The sequence below is a fragment of the Garra rufa genome, chromosome 5 (assembly GCF_049309525.1).
Source record: "Garra rufa chromosome 5, GarRuf1.0, whole genome shotgun sequence".
NCBI classification, from domain to species: domain Eukaryota; kingdom Metazoa; phylum Chordata; class Actinopteri; order Cypriniformes; family Cyprinidae; genus Garra; species Garra rufa.
In genome coordinates, this window is record NC_133365.1 from 14,949,123 (window position 1) to 14,967,615 (window position 18,493).

The 18,493-nt window shown below is 36.1% G+C and overlaps 1 protein-coding gene across 3 annotated transcripts in view; it reads right to left on the minus strand.

The window, feature by feature from the left end:
• The window catches only part of edil3a (EGF-like repeats and discoidin I-like domains 3a), a 211,750-nt gene that overhangs the window by 53,860 nt on the left and 139,397 nt on the right, over positions 1-18,493 (minus strand). For all 3 annotated transcript variants that reach the window (XM_073839789.1, XM_073839788.1, XM_073839787.1), the window contains one exon: positions 12,215-12,396. In XM_073839789.1, the coding sequence (XP_073695890.1) occupies positions 12,215-12,396 (182 nt within the window). The remainder of the gene's footprint in view (positions 1-12,214; positions 12,397-18,493) is intronic.

Sequence of the window (18,493 nt, forward strand, 5' to 3'; positions counted from 1 at the left end):
TTCTGGGTAAACTATTCCTTCCTTCTTTCCATCCATCCATCCATCCATCCATCCATCCATCCTTCCTTCCCTCCATCCATCCATCATCCATCCATCCATCCATCCATCCATCCATCCATCCATCCATCCATCCATCCTTCCTTCCTTCCTTCCTTCCTTCCTTCCTTCCTTCCTTCCTTCCTTCCATCCATCCATCTATCTTTCAACAGCATCACTTACTAGCCTAACATTTGAAACAAATCCTGTGTTAAACACCACTAATAGCCGTACTACACAATGACAGGTGAATTTACAACGTGTTTTCTTTCTCCCTTTTAAATCCTAACCAAGCATGATTATATGGTTTGTTACACATATATTTAGCATCCAGCATTGTTTTCTTTCCCTGCTGTCTGTGACCCTATCACACCAAACCTGACAGCCATTTTTGGGGTCACGACCTACCAGCTGAGAACCACTGATGTAGTAAATATATGCAGTGAAATGCAAAAGACAAAATTAAAATAAAGAAATTTCAACTCAGCTCCCTCCTACACACTCCACACTTCTAGCACGCACCAGCTAGAGAGAGAGAGAAAGAGAGAGAGAGACAGAGAGAAGAAGCACTAATGTCCTTCTTGCATGGCTTCATGACGGGGGGAGACCGAGAGCAATATGGAAATGAGCGCATGCTGATGCTCAACTCACAGCCTGTGTTCCTGCTGTCTGAATGCGTACACATGTATTAATGCATACGCTTGCGCACATATGGCACAACCCCATCAATCACACTCTACATATGTACACATAAGGCGCCATCGCTGAGCAAAGAGGTGATCTGCACGTAATGAGCCTTTTAAAATAACTCCCACACTATTTCTCAGCATAACTCCTCTGTCTAACTAATGGAGAAACGCTTGGAGACTCAAGACTAAGTTAAGGCGTTTAGTCAGCCTTCAAACGGCGAGTGAGAGCAGTCAGTCAAGTCTTTGTTTTCCCCAGAGGTAAAAAGCTGTCTGAGAGTCTCCTGAGGGACGGGGCGTGGAGGAGCGAAGCTGAGTGCTCAGAGTGTTGAAGGGAAGAGGAAGACAGCTCTAGCTCGTAGACAGACAGCCATGAAATGGGGGAAAAGTAATAGTCATAATCCAGGGTTTAAAATGATTTGTTATCGCTGAGTGGGGAGCGTGTGTGAGAGTGTGTGCGTGCGTGTTGCTTCACAGTCAGCTACACTTGATGACAGCTAATTCACCATCCTACTGTGTGTGAGCAATGGGCTGGGTTTTTGAGGGGCCACACAAATCACTAGCTGAATTCGTTCTCCTAGCCTTTAAGTCTCTCTGAAGATGTATCAAAACTCACTAAACCACTGACAGCGGCTACAGCACACGCTGGGAGAACACGTCAAGATTTTGAAAGAACAATCACTTTCTGAATTTCTACAGCGCTGTCGAGAAATCCTGTAATTTGAAATGCTTGCAGGCTTGTGCTGTAATTAGAAATAATTGTAACAGCAATTTGCACATTACTCACAGAACTTCACTTGTGCAACTCAAGAAATTCAACTTTAAATATTAAAAACACTCTGATTCAACAAGTTATATCTCACAACTTGAGTGTTTTTCTTAAATGTTAATTAGGGCTGGGAGTTACAACAATATATAGCATACTGCTACCCTGGAAATCCAGAGGTCTCGCAAGAGCACAATTTGAATTGTCTCTGCAAGACACTCTGGCATCGAGCAATGTTACTGCAATACGTAAGCAGTTCTGGGAACCAATCAAATCAATGTGTATTTGATGTAGGCGGGCTAGAGACGAGCTAAGCTTATGACAACAGCGCTGCGACGTCCGGAATCATTTAGTAAACATTGAAAGAGATCTACAAGTGAACACCAGTTGTTTGAAACGGCTTTGGCCGCTACAATGAACGAGTTAGACTTGGCTTTTCATATAAAAGAGGAACAGAAAACCGCGCTCGAATCGTTCCTTTGCAAGAAGGACGTTTTGGATGTTTTGCCGACTGGATACGGCAAGAGTTTAATCTATCAGTTAGCTCCGCTGGTAGTTAAGCGTAGGGGGCGACCACGAAGAGGAAGCGGGCAATGCCAGATAGCATTCGGCAGTCCCGAGTCCTGGCTGTTAAAAAAGAAATGGCGATAAATGTTATCGAACAAGGTCTACCGGGACAACCTGATCGGGATTGTGGTGGAGGAGGTCCATCTCATTTACAAATGGTAAGAGGCATTTGGTAAACTTACTGTAATGAAAAACTGAACTATTCAATAGTAATACAGTAGCCTAACTTGAACAGGACGATATGTCTCGCTGCTGAATGAAACGCTACCGTCCATCCACATATTAGTTGATAGTTAAGGAATAGTTTGATCGGACCTAATTGTTTTATGAGGTTGATTCGGCTGTCGTAATTAATAGTTATTAATCTTGTCACATTGTTTATGTTATAACATTGAAATCCATTTTTATATGTTCACCGTCGCTCTGGATACGTCACACCGTGTATTGTTGTGATTGGTCGTGGCGTTATCCAATTGCGTGCAGTGAGAGTTTCAAATGCACGCTTGGTGCCGCCCCTCGAGTTAGGTCCTTTTCATTGCTCGATGCCAGACCCTTAATCTTAATAGGTTAGGGTCTGGATTTTTCCACTATTAAACAAAGAATAATAACAATAATTAATATTTAATTTTTGCATAATATTAATAATATATTTTTTTATTTTTTTATTTAGATACATAGAATGCAGCTCAACATATAAAAATAAACAAAACAAATGAAACAAGGCTAATAAAAACAACAACAAAAACAAAGGCACATGACTAAAAAAAGAAATAATAATAATAAAAAACAATAATAATGTTCTGATGCCACATTTATTATTATTTGCTATTGATAATATTATCTTTAATTGTCATCCATCCAAAAATATTTTATTCTTTGGAATGAATGAATGAATACCCATAATGTTAATTATACACCAATTAATCCTAATCTATCCTTTCATAGACTCGCACAAGACAAAAACAGGGGTGACCAATTAAAGCTGCGTGACTAAAAGGCCATGACTGGGTGATACTTCATGCTCATAATGGCCACAGATGCTGGAGTCACTTCATCTAATGGAGATGCACTCTGGCGCCATGTGTGAAGGGGACACTGGAAACATCTGGCACGGCAATATTTGTCATTTTTGCGGAAATTGATTCGGTTGTGGACGGTGGACATAAAATGGCTGTAATTCCCAAAGGCTGTTTATCAGCCTGACACCCAATCACGCAAGAGTCGTTTACCAATCATGATCTCAATTCTCCAGTCACTGACAGGGGTTTTAAGTTGCTGTGGTGGGTGGTAGGAGAATGAGAGTCCTGCACAGACATTAACAGTATGCTGACACACACACATCAATGCAGACTGCACTGACTTCAGAAATATAACATATCTGTCTTCATGAACATATCAGAAGTTGGTTTAGTAACACCTAAAATATGGGTATTTATTTTTTTTCCCTGTCAATAATTTGTAAATAACAGGTCTTGAGTCTTAAATACACTGCCGTTCAAAAGTTTGGGATCAGAAAGATGTTTTTTAATGTTTTTTAAAGAAGTCTATTCCGCTCAAGGCTGTTTATTTGCTTAAAAATACAGAAAATACAGTAATATTGTGAAATATTATTGCAACTTAAAATAGTGTTTTTCTATTTTAATACACTTTAAAATAGAATTTATTCCTGTGATGCAAAGCTGAATTTTCAGCATCATTACTCCAGTCTTCAGTGTCACGTGATCCTTCAGAAATCATTCTAATATGCTGATTTATTATTAATGTTGGAAACAGATGTGCCGTTTAATATTTTTTGAAACCGGTGTTTCTTTTTTCAGGATTTTCTGAATAATAAAACATTAAAAAGAACAGCATTTATTTAAAATAGGAATCGTTTGTACCAATATATACTTCTGTTCTGTTTGTTTGAAAGAAATTAATAGATTTATTCAGCAAGGACGTGTTAAATTGATAAAAAGTGATACTAAAGACTTATATTGTTAGAAGAAAATTCTATTTCGAATACATGCTGTTCTTTTTAACATTTAATTCATCAAATAATCCAAAAAAACTATCACAGGTTCCAAAAAAATATTAAGCAGCACAACTGTTTCCAACATCGATAATAAATCAGATTTATGTTTTTTTTTCTTTTAAGAAGCTAGTATTTACAAGCATGTATTAAAATAATCAAAATTAACAATAAATGCTTTTATAATGTTACAAAGCTCTGCCATAAAGATTTCTATTTCAAATAAATGCTGTTCTTTTTAACTTTCTATTCATCAAAGTATTTTAATAAATTGACAATAATAAAAATGTTTCTTGAGTGCCAAATCAGCATTATTAGAATGCTTTCTGAATGTCCAAGTGACACTGAATACTGAAATAATGGCTGATGGAAATTCAGCTTTGCATCACAGAAATAGAAAACTGTTATTTTTAAATTGCAATAATATTTTACAATATACATTTTGTATATCATGTATTTTTGATCAAATAAATGGAACTTTGATGAGCACAAGAGACTTCTTTAAAAAAAACATTACAAATCTTACTGACATCAGACTTCTGAATGGCAGTGTATACATGGCACTGAAAGTGGTATTCTGCTGCTGTCTGCTTAACACAATTGTCTTCCATCGAGACAGTGGCATGGCTTACAGCCTTGCTCATTAACTCATGATGAACTATGACTCATCTTACGCAGGAACATGCTTGCAAGAGTGAACTCCACCACTTCAAAAGTGGTTAACCAGCCTATTAAGCCAATGCTATGACACAATCTGCTGAGTCACGCACAGCCATAATTATCCCACCTCAAATATTCAGGCTTTCTGCTGTGGTGAGCACATTTTTAAAGATATCACGAAGTGCTACCTTTTTTACCAACAGTATCATCCCTCAGGATTTAGTCACTGGTGTCTGCAGGGATCATCTGCAGACAAAAAGAAAACACCATATGTTTTTTGTATGAGAAATATTTTGCTAATCAGAAACTATTTACTGTATTGCTGTGTATTTACACATTTTAGTGTTGGATAAAAAAGCAGATGAGCTAATATTAATGCCATGCAACCATGGTTTTCACTTTTAAGTTTTCAACAATTTTTTACGAACAGTGTTAAAAAAAAGTTGAGTCTGGTTGAAATGCCAAGAGAGAAAGAAGAAGAGACAGAGATGACTCAAATTTGAGCTAAATTTTGAATCAGAATCTCTGTATTGTGAAACAGATGCCAGACAGCCATATGCCACAGGCAAGTGAGTAAATTGTCTGGATTTAGTGGATTTTTTTTTATTTATTTAGTGGATTTTTTTTTTCAGCTAGGTTGAGTTTGTGTCAAACTCATAGACCAAAGAGTGACAGATGCCACATAAGGACCAGAGTAGCTCTGGTCAACCCAGATTGACAGCTTGTCCACATTGTCAAAGCTGGCAGACATTACTAATAGTTTAGAAAGGGAGGGGGGTGGGGGAATTGCATTTTGACATGCAGAAAATAATCCTAACTCATAATTTTATCATCACTACATATTATCACATTTTATTTGTATATATCTGACCATGGACCACAAAACCATAAGTAGCATTGGTATATTTGTAGCAATAGCCAGCAATTCATTGTATGGGCCAAAATTAGATTTTTCTTTTATGCCAAATCATGTTACATGAAGATATTTTGTATATTTCCTACTGTAAATATATCAAAACTTATTTTTGATCAGTAACATGCATTGCTAAGAACTTAATTTGGACAGCTTTATAGGGGATTTTCTCAATATTTAGATTTTTTTTTTTGTCAGATTCCAGACGTTCAAATAGTTATAGTATCTCCACCAAATGTTGTCTTATCATAACAAACCATACATCAATGGAAAGCTTATTTATTTAGCTTTCAGATATATAAATCTGAAATGTATGTATAAACCTTCAAAAAATGACACTTGTGACTTTTTGTGGTCCAGGGTCACATCTACTGTTCAAATGTTTGATTGGTAGGATTATTTATTTTATTTTATTATTTATTTAATTTTTTTATTTTAATGTATATTAAAATGTAATTCATTCCAGTAATAAAAACAAAATTTTCAGCAGCCATTTCAGTGTCACATTAACATTCAGAAATCATTTAAATATGCTGATTTGGCTCTCAATAATTTTTCTATTATTATTATTAATGCTGCAATTTTTGCTGTTTAATATTTTTGTGGAAACCACAATTTTTTTATTTTTTTTTTCAGAACTCTGAAAAGAAATTTTAAAGGGGTCATCGGATGCAAAACTCACTTTTGCATGTTGTTTGAACATTAATGTGTGTTGGCAGTTTTTTTTTTTTTTTTTTGGATGTAATGATGAACATAGCAGTCTTTGTTTACTCCCAACATCTGAGCCGCTAAAGATGCAGAGGATTAACGTCACTTTCGTTTTTGAAAGGAAAGCGCCAATCCCGATCTACATATGCATCTATGTTCGTGCGAATCATTCATGATTCAGCTTCACCCACAGCAGAAGTGAGTATAAGGGTTTTTTATGCATTTTTACAAATGGCCTTTCTAAATAATGTGCTAGTTAGAATGTTTTGCAGCTAAACGTGGCTAAAGTAAACATTACGGCTCGTCATCCCACAGCAGAGAGAGGTGGGGCGAGCAGAGCTCATTAGCATTTAAAAGAACATGCAACAGAATAGCTCACCCTAAAAAGGGCTCATTTTGACAAGGTAAAAAGAGTGCCTCTTTACACTACCATTAAGAAATCTTAACCAAAGTATGTTATAGACCTCTCATTAAGACCCTAATGAATCATATCAACTTGTGGAAAATGGGCATCCGATGACCCCCATAAAAGAACAGCTTTTATTAAAATATAAATCTTTATGGACGTGCTTTGTAACATTATAAAAACATGTATTGTTACTTTTGATCATTTTAATGCACGCTTGTAAATAATTCTTAAGTATTGCACTATTTGTACTATTTCTTCTTAAAAGAGAATCTGACACCAATTGAACAGCAGTGTAGCTTGAAATAGGTTCATTAATTCCGAAAAGATTATGGTGACTTCAAACACAGTATCATTGGGTCATGCAGATAATTGGTCCATGCTGTCTGATTTTATACCACCTTTTGGAATTTTTCTCTCTAAGTCACAATAACTTCCTGAAACAATGTTGTAATTTTTGTTTTTGTCATGGTATATGTAATTGGGCTAACAATAATCTAGAGAGTATGATGTCTTTGCAAAATAAACACAGAAAATTAAACCAAGTTACAAATCCCACACAAAAAACACACTTACTCACTAACCTCATACTTGACATATAAGCACTGATGCAGTTAACACCACATGACTTAAAGTAGCCATAAACATAAAAATAAGAAAATAATACTGTAAACGGTAAACTGTGAACAGTAAAGCTTGCCACAGTGCATGCTGGGAACCCTAACTATGTCTTCAGCACCACAGATATCTCTATAACCGTTTAAAGAACATTTACAACTCAGTTGCATTGGTATTGTTTTTGAAAAGTTAACTAGGTTGTGTAGAATGGCCAAATATAGTCTCATAAACACTAAGGAAAGAGGAAAAAATCATTACTCAATAAAATTTGACAATAGGCATGGGGGTCTGTCCAATTTCATAAGGATCCACCCACTTGCAGATTTCTGGCCTTGACACTGAATCAAATGAGTGTGAGTGTTATTGGCAACTAGTTAATATACTCAAAATTGACAGCAGTTACAAATTTGTACCTTGCCGTACTTGACTTTGTCGTGGTTTGCAATATTTGAAAAGATAAACGGAGGATAAACGACATAAATCGACTATGACAGGTTATACTAAAAACATGCCTGGCAAGGATAAGTGCTGATATTTTCTAATGAAAGCCTTGGATGTTACATGTAAGAACTTAAATGAATGGTGAGATTCAGGATATTGAGGAGACGTGCCAAATCCTGATCCCCCTCAAGAAATGAAATAAATAAAAGAATAAAGCACACGGCTGAGTATTCCACTTCCTTCATGTCCAAAAGTGCCACTTCTTCAGTTATGAAATCTCACGCTTTTGTCCACTATGGGCTTAAAGAAATTTCCCCAGTGTGTCACAAAGCAATTTCACACAACTGAAAAAGTCAAGATGCTAGTGCTACTGACAAATCTGCTACTTCTACCCTCACAGAAACCCATGTTTACCTCTAGCCCCTTCTCTCTATATTTTTCTAAACAAATATAGCTGCAAAAATACTTTTTTTAAGCAAGGATGCATTCAATTGATCAAAAGTGATAGTAAAGACTATAAACAGGGTTCCTACACATTTTCCAATTTAAAATTCCATACTTTTCCAGACTCAAACTTTCAAACGTTCAAATTTCCAGGCCATATTTAACATAAATGGTTTAAAGCGCATTATTTTCAGCCTTACATTTGTAAAACAGTTTTTTTCATTGATTTTCTTGAAGTGACAACATACAGAGCCCTTAAAAAAGATTTTTACATGTGCACAAGAAACCTTGTGCCCTCGAGAAACTATTCACATGCGCATGGGAATTTTTTGTATGCTTATACATTCAAAGTTCTAGTTTTATGTAACTTATTTCCTTTGTGCATCACTGCCATCTTTCTATGAAATAAACAAGAACATGGATGCACATGAATTAACAGATTTACTTGCTCAAAATTTGTCTTTTCTTACGGGAGTAATATCAAGTAATATCAAGAAACCAAGAAACAGTGAAATGGGCTGATGGCATAATAGTAATAGTGCATATAGTAGTCTCTCTCTCTCTCTCTCTCTCTCTCTCCCTCTCTCTCTCTCTCTCTCTCTCTCTCTCTCTCTCTCTATATATATATATATATATATATATATATATATATATATAATTTATTTATTTTTTTTGCAAAGGTCCTTGAGGCTATGTAATACGGTGCTAAGAATATTGTGAGAAGAAACCCAAAATGCTTATAACCTGCATTTTGCATAATGAAAAAGTGCACCTTGAAGTCATTCAGTCGTATTTGACAAATTACTAAAGAATCACAAAAGAGAAATCTTACTTTTTGTACAATAAATGTATTTTTATTAAATTCCTAATTTTCTATTTTAAAATAAATAGGGGGAAAGTCTGGAAACAATTTTTTTTCCATACTCTTTTTTTCCCCCATACTTTTCCAGACCTGGAAAATACACTGGAAAATCAGTGTATTAAAATTATTTTTTTAAGGATCATGTGACACTGAAGACTGGGGTCAAAGCTGCTGAAAGCCACCACAGGTATAAGTTTCACAATATTAATGTTAATATTACTGTATTTTTGATCAAGTAAGTTCATCCTTTTTGAGTCTAAGGGGTTTACGTATTATTAAAACAGTGCATTTTAAATTTTTTTGTGTTTATGGACATCATTTTGCTTTAAAAATGATATTTCAAAGGCAAGAACAAAATTTCTGAATGTATTCATTAGATTATATACCAACGATTAAAGCCTACACAATTTTTGCCATTCATTTTCCGCTGATTTACAGTCTGGAGAAGCTGATGCTAGTTGCCGAAGGTCAGAACCAGTCTGCAGATAAGAGTTGACAGATTTCACAGAAAATCACGTGGTGTATGATGGTCACAGACTCTCATTCGGTCGGCTTGCCAATTTTAGAACACATACTGTTTTCAAGCAACAAAGGAGACCTTTCTGCACCTTTCTGCTTGAGTTTGTTATGATCGGAAGGACTTTAAAGGGAAAGTTCACCCAAAAATGAAAATTTTTACCTCAATGTATTGTCAAGAGCTGCAGGGTTTAATTTGGTTTTGTATGTGTATGTTTTTTTTTTTACTCTCAAAGATTTGGTGCCCATTGACTGCCATTATATGACAGACAGACTGTAACGGTTTGAGTTCAAAATCTTTGTTTGTGATCTACTGAAGAAACAAAGTCACCTACATCTTGGATGCCCTAAGGGTAAGCAGATAAACATTAAATTTTCAAAATTCAAATTTAAGTCACTATTTACAAAGTCTGTAAATGTATGATGCCCAGTGTTTTTAAAAATCTCTTCAGATTTTAAAAGTAGTGTAGTGTCCTTAAACAAGATAAAGAAAAAGTCTATTTAATGTCCAGAACCCATGAATAGCTCATTAGATCCAAGCCAAAAAGAAACTGAAACTATAATATTACAATTAGAAATTAAATTAGATTTTAATTTATGACACTACAATTTAAAAAACTCATTATGCAGTAATTTGAGCAAGCGCTCATTCTCACTAATCAGTTCAACATCTCAAATGAACTCTCAAATGTCTTACTCTTTATTCCAAATCTGCTGCTGTCAGTCTTGGGAATTTATAGCTCAGTGGATATCCATGGATCAACAGCTTAATCTTAAAAGATGAGTCACTGGTTTACAGATAACATTTTGCTTTGAGTATGAGGCTTTTGGCTTCTAATCCAGTCTAACATAATTCTATATATCAATAAAACAAGTGATGCTGATATGTTCCCACCACCCCACTCTAAAGAATGCTCGTATTTGCATTTTATTCACAACTACAGCACCTGATGTCTTACAGACAGTAAGAAACTGAGGTAGACATAACAGGAAAGAATGGCAGTGAAGAAAAAGGATGTTAACGAGAGAGACAAACAGACACACTGCATGTCGTCTTTAATTTAAATGACTAGAGCTGAAGAGAGGTCATGTGGCAACTACCACAGCATATCGCCTTAAGCCAATCTGATATTTCCAACACACCTCTCTGTGTTCTACCCCAGCAGCTCCACAGCACCAAAAGCTTCATCCCAAGAGGCATCATTAAAGTCAAACAAACTCCCTAAATACTTTAGATTTCTCCCTTTTTACTACTTTCCTCTCCCTGTCCCCCTTTCTAGCCCTCTCTCTTCAAATATAATCCTTGTTCTTCACCTGCGAGCAGCTACCGGTGCACAAACAGTGGTTAACTTGTTACGCTCACAAATCTGCAGTCAGACTCTCCCTATCATTTCTTTCTTCAGCCGAATTTCATCTCAGCTCCTCACAGAGGTCAGAGTTTTACACTACGCCGCTGCTTGGACTACCCGCTGAATATCAATGCAATGAAGGATCCAATTCAGTCTCTCTTTCTTTTACAAGCAGGCATTTAAAGAATAAATCTGAGGTTGACATGAGGCTACTCATCGTAAAAACTAGAGGTAAATGGACTGAGACTTCCATCTACTGTGATTGTCTGCATTATCAATCAAATGTACTCTGCTGTAGAAACTGCATATGAATACTAAACCATCCACCGAAGAAACTCAAAGAAATGGATTGATACACAAAGATGCGAGGCTGCCACCGCCATCAATCAATGGTAATGGACTAACATGAAGCGGTTCTGTGAATGGACAATGCTTTTGAAACATTTCTGAATACTGACAGAGCTGCAGCCAAGGAGGGAATTTGCTCGAAAAACAACTGTTTTGATTTCTAGAGCGGATAACCGAGAGATCCTACTAAAATTCAGAGCTTCCCTGCTGAAGAAAACAAAACAACAGCAACCAAAACAGCATAAATTGTCACCAGCATGTTTTAGGTATTTTAAGAAGGCTTCGTGACTGGATTAACCTCTTTCAGCAACCAGTAACACTATAAAAACAAACAAAGAAAGAAAAAAAAATAAAGAAGAAAACAATACAGAAGAAAACAATCAAGTCAAGCAACCTTGCCAGCTAAATGTTTCTTAATGTTTAACATAATTGAACAATGACCAATATATTTATTACACTATTTATTAATCTTTGTCAATGTTAGTTAATAAAAGCACAGTCGTCCATTGTTTGTTCATGTTAGTTCACAGTGCATTAATTAATGTTAAAAAAAGACAACTTGTGATTTTAATAATGCATTAGTAAATGCAGAAATGAACTAAGATTAATAAATGTTGTAAAAGTATTGTTCATTCTTAGTTCATGTTAACTAATGTAGTTAACTGACATTAACTAAGAAACCTAAGTTTTATATGTGTATTTCTGCAATGCTTTTGGCAATACCTACTAAGGTATGTAAAAAAAAAAAAAAAAAACCCTCTATCAGCGATCATCATTTTCAGATAAACAGGCTGACAGGAAGAAAATATTCCTGCCAACTACAGGTTCATTCATTGTTGATGGATCTTCATCTAGACTTAATCTGCCCATGTCAATCTGTTACCTGAATCCAGGGCCATCTGTCATTCTCGGCTGCAGTCCAGGCATTCACAAGACCCTTCTTATTCAGTCGGGCAAAGTAGGGGTACCATTTCTGCAGGCCAAAGAGAGCTCGGTGAGTGGAGGAAGCCGTTATCTGCTGGTTGGAGATAATTCCACCCTCCATGCCCAGTGGACCGGAGCATTCTGCTCAATACACAAAAATGACACACAAATGGAGAGGTTAGAGTTACAGGGTACAGACAAACGCAATCATGGCTCAACTTTACAGATCACAAGGTTTTGACAAGTGACAACAGCTCTCAGTACAAACTTGTTATTTGCACATTATTGTTTTTATATTTTATGTGAAGGTATCATATGCTACTGGTCAAAAGTTTGGAAAAAGCAACCTGATCTCATGGCGAAAACATACCTGTGGGAAATGCGTACCAATAAGTACAGTTTCCAACAGAAATTGGCACTTAATGGCACTAAAAAAGTGTTAGACTTTCTTTCCCTGGAACAGATAAACATACATATGGTACATTTTATGTGACGTTGGTTTTGTATGTGTCACTGCCTTGTGTCTTCTGACTTGAAATATCCATTGAGTGGCACTATAACTCTAATGCTCCGTGACTTTTTAAAATAACAAAAGCAAATATGGCGTAAAAATGCAATCGCTTGTTTTTTGATCGTGAGTCATGTTTTTCACGAGATTTGTACCCAAGGATTCTGCATCCTAAGTCCAATTCCGTTCCGGCTGAGTTACACAAGCTTGTTACATCCAGAAAGCGAAACATATGGAGCTGTAATCATAACTGTGTACGAAAACCGCTTCTAGTGTTAATTTCTGTTGGAAACTGCAGTGATATGCACTTGGTATATATTTGCGTCTCACGAAAATGTTCCCACAGGGAGGTTGCGAATAACATATAATCTGCATTTATTGTACAAAAAAATACAGTAAAATTTCAATACTGTAAAATATTAAAACAACTTAAAAGAGCTGTTTCAAAATGCAATTTATTCCAGTGAGGGCAAAGGTGAATTTTCAGCAGCCATTATTTCACTTATTCAGCAAAGACACATGAAATTAAATTAAAATGTATAATGAAGATCGAAAGATCACTGAACACTAAATCAGCATATTAAAATGATTTCTGAAGAATCGTGTGACACTGAAGACTAGAGTAATGACTGCTGAAAATGCAGCTTTTTCATCGCAGGAATAAATTACATTTTAAAACATTAAAATAGAAAAAAAAATTACAATTTAAAAATGTTTAAATTGTAATGATATTTTACAATATTACTGTTTTTGCTGTATTTTTATGAACATGTTAAAACACATTTATATTTATCAAGCATACTCTTCAATGCATCCATTCTGTCTGTGACACCTCCTTGGCCCATTCCAGAGTCTGCTTCCTTGTAAAATCACTCTGGGAATCACTATCCTTGCTTGTATGCTCATCTGAGATCTCTGCAATGGACACTTCCTCTTCCTTTACAAAAAATGATTTCCTTTCATTCAGCCTCTGAGCTGATTTCCATCGTCCCACCTGGGGACACGATTCCACCCTCAGGAATCCTGTTTTGCATGTTGTTTTCATTAAGGGCAATATTGGCCTTGGTGTTCTCATTTTCAAAAAAACTAAAGCTCATAATGAGCCACACTGTAAGTGAACACGTTTCCATGCACTTTTAATCTTCATCCTTGGAAGGTATGATTTGTTTCTTCTAAAGACTTTTTTTTTTTTTTTTTGAAACAGTGTTCCAGGGGCATATCTCTTATTTTTAAAAGTCAGCATGGTGTTTTCACAGGCTGCACGCCTGCTTGCACTTAAATACTTAGCTGTGTGAACATTTAATTGGAGAAGCATGACTTCCACGGAAATGTAATGCAATTAGATATTCTACAAGTGTCAGAAAGACTCAAAAACAGTTATGTTGGTTCACTTTTAGCTTTTTTTGGCATCTTGCCTCAAAGGCATCCTCTCTTGCTCATCTGTCACTGTCTTTCTCTGTGAAAACATACTCAAATCTCTCAAAACTGAAGCATTGCCAATGACCTCAACAACAAAAGAGCTACAACCAGAGTGTTTTTATCGTAAGAGATAAAATGTTCACACTCGCTAAATTGTAATTGGGTGAACAACTGGGTTTCACCCAAATGTTCTTAAAAAGAGATCAAAACATAAAATGTAAAACAGAATAAATATGCATGCAAATTTGTTTAATAGGTCAAATTTCAATCTTTGCCAAAAACAATGCTTTCATATTTTAGCTTTTACTGTTTAAACTTAGCTGAAAAGCCTATAAGAGGCTGTTAATTGTGACACTAAAGACTGAAGTAATATATGCATACATGCATTAATGTCATATGATAATATAAATGTCTTTACTGTTAATTTAATGCATACTTGCTGTATAAAATAATTGTCAAGAATTTTCAGAATTGTCAAAAACTTTTACCACTAGTATGGTATACCTATTTGTGCACTATAAACCTACATCTCTCTCTTTTGTCCCACTGGGATTACTAAGACACTCAGAGCCTCTTTAGCCCTTACCTTGTTTCAACCAACATCCCTCTTTATGCTGCTTACAACTGAACCTTGTCCATTCCCATTTAAAAAGGTTCCAGTAATTAGTCACCCATCTAACAAATCAATACCGGAATGCTGAATCATCATCCTTAACATGAACTTCCTCCTAGCCTTCTGGGAAAGAGAGGATGTTTGCGAGTTTGTTCACTTAACATCGAGATGTGCAAAGACATTCCACCATTACCTCCACTGTTAAGGGCTATGAGATTGATTCAATCATTCAAGCACTTGGTTTATTAATATATTATATAAAAAAGCTAATGTATATTAATAAAAAAAAAGTAAATTCAAGTAATAGGTTTCTTTTCTTTTTTTACTTTCTTTCTTTTTTATGGCAAACAAACTTAATGTGCCTTTTAAAATGTAGTTATATGCTGAAGATCAAAACAGAGAAATAAAACCAAACTGTGGAGGAAGATAAATGAAGTGTTGTAAGAAACATAGCACGCCTGCTGCTATACAACCTACTGTTTTTCAGAGAGAGAAAATAAAAGGAAGATCTTTCAAAAGATGAACAGGATGCAGAAAATCTATCTACTGGGTGGCAGCTAGTGCACCACATATGGATGACAGTACATTCTGTAACATACGGCTCAAAAACTTTTAAACATTAGACATTTTGCCTTTAAGTATTGTATAAATCTGACTATATCAGTCTGAAATGGATAGATAAGGTTATGAAAGAGAACAAAAGGTTGAGGGGTGTAAATAATTAAATTATTATCAGAACCTTTAGATTGAACTTTGGACCAGTGAGACATTTGCATATTTATAACAGAAGCTGAAATGTATATCAATATGGAGAAATGTATTCAGATGAACTTTAAAACTTTTTTATTAAATCTTTACTTCAGTTAAAATTACTATTTACAGTGGTGGCCAAAAATATAAGAACACTAGTATTTTCACCAGCTAAAAAATGTCAGTTATTTCTGTCTTTTGTTGTAGTGAAATATCAGTTTACATTTCCAAACTTTTATTTTGCCATTAATTGTAATAATCCAGTGACATTTTCATTTGCACAGCAACATAAGAACAACATGAAGAAACAGAACAAACTGAGACAGACTAAATCCACAAGAACTGTGGCAACATCTTCAAGATACTTCAAGAACCTACAGACAAAGCTACAGTACTGTTAAAAGTTTGAGGCACCTAAAAACATAAACATTCTGTCAAATGAGGATGCTGTCAAAAATAATGTCATTAATATATTTTCTTATCAATTAACTTCTAATAACTGAATTAAATCAACATTTGGTGTGACCATCCTTTGCGTTTAAAGCAGCTTTTGCCCCATGTGCACTTGCGCATAGTTTTTCAGGTATTTATAGGTAGGTTTCTTGAAGCATCTTGGAGACATTGCCACAATTCTTCTGGATTTAGTCTCAGTTTGTTCTGTTTCTTCATGTTATTCCAGATGGACTGGGTGATAAGCTCAGATCTCTGTGTGAAGCACTAGCTGTTGTCAGACTCCTTGTGCAAACAAAAATCTCATGGATTATTACAAATAATAGCAAAATGAATGTTTGGAAATGTACACTGATTTTACTTTTTTTTTTTTTTTGACAATGTAAAGTATGTGAACCCATTGGAATTAATTGGTTTTATGAATTAATTAGTCATAAAAGTTTATCTAATCTTTACAAAGTCACAAGTTTATACTATTCAGAGTTTTAAGTCATCAGCACATCTTTCTCATTCTGTCAGAAATAAATAAAAAAAATATGTTCATGTCTCTTATCTAATCAAAATTGTTCTAAAAAACCAAACAATAAACTGATGAATTGAGCATGATGACCGCCTACTGCCTATTCTGAATGCACAGCATCACCACACAATACCAACACAGGCGCCCTCATTTTCCACTCCATTTCTGTGTAATTTAACAGTGTTGCTGGGGTTGTAACCCCACAAATACATCTATTAATATTTTTCAGGATCTATCTTCTCCCGCATAGCAAATACTGTCCTAGCGTTGGACTGATTGTTTGGAAATGCACATAGGACACTGTGTTGATATACATCTCCAATTCAATTTGGGCTTTGACATTTCCGGTGCCTTTTCTTTACCCCGGGTGCTCAATACTAATATTTACCCAGGCTTGGCACTCCATAGCTCCCGATTGATTCATCTCAATTGCCTGGTGCTCTTTGAAGGAGTCAGAAGTTTCTGTTTTGCCTTTTCCCTTTTTATCCCTCAATCACAAAGACAGTTTTGTGAGGAATCAAAGAACAGGCACATCACAAGAGTAAACTTATGACACCTACAGTCACAACAGATTTCTGTTCGCTGAGAATCCGTGGATTCAGAGTTCAATTATGTCAAAACAAAAAAACTCAAAGCTTATTCTATCTCCTTTTTTTCTCTCTCTATCTCTCACCATCTCTTTTTTTATACCGTACCGATTTTCTTATTTTCACTATTTTAACATCAAAGAGATATGTTTCACAAATGCCATACAGATCTTTTATCATTCTGGATCTGTTGTTCCTCTGTGGGGTATTAATTTAAGCCCAGTGGAGACTGCAAGCACAACGTTATAGGACTGAACAAATATATGTGATTCCTATGAGAAACAGCACATATATTTTATCTTATTTTATCCGCTTAGTGGTTAAAAATCCGGTTACTTAGCTGAAGCTTATTGGTTAAACCTCAAAAGGGGGTTGGGAATTATGCCAGTCTTCAATCACCCTTGTGCCTGTGTGCTATACGCACATAACCCCATTGCTCCAGAAGGGTTGGGATGAAACTGCAATAAATCGTCCCAAAGATTGCTTCAATTTACTCAAAAGTGAACTAAAACATTCTATTCATCTGTCTCTCCATTTGTCCATCCATTCATCTTACTGTCTAGCCGTCCATCTATCCACCTGTCCCTTCTTTCATCTGTTTCCATCTGTCTAACCCTCCACCCACCCGTCTGTCCCCCTGTCCATCAATCCATCCATCTTACTGTCTATCCACCCATCTATGCACTCTTCCCTCTTTCCATCTGTCTATCTATCGCTCCATCCATCCAACTGTCTCTCTGTTGATCAATCCACCTGTCTACCCATCCGTCCCTCTTTTCATCTGTTTGTCTATCTATCCCTCCACCCACCCATCTGTCCCTCTGTTCATCAATCCATCCATCCATCTTACAGTCTATCCACACGTCCCTCTTTCCATCTGTTTATCTATCCCTCCACCCACCCACCCACCCATCTGTCCATCAATCCATCCGTTCCTCCTTTCATCTGTCTATCCTGGATTGCCATCCATCTATCTGTCTATCTATACCTTCACCCACCCGTATGTCCCTCTGTCCATCAATCCATCCTTCTTACGGTCTATCCACCCATCTATCCACCTGTCCCTCTTTCCATCTGTCCCTCCATCCACCCGTCTGTCCATCAATCCATTCATTTTACTGTCTATCCACCCATCTATCCATCCGTCCCTCCTTTCATCTGTCTATCCATCCATCCATCCACCCACCCACCCATCTGTCCACCACTCCTTCCATCTGTCTATCCATCCCTCCACCTACTCATCTGTCCCTCTGTCCATCCATCCATCCATCTATGAATCTGTCTGTCTGTCTGTCCATCCACCCACCATCCATCCATTCTTCCATCCATCCATCTTTCTGTATATCATCCATCTGTCTGTCTATCACCCATCTATCCATCCATCCGTCATC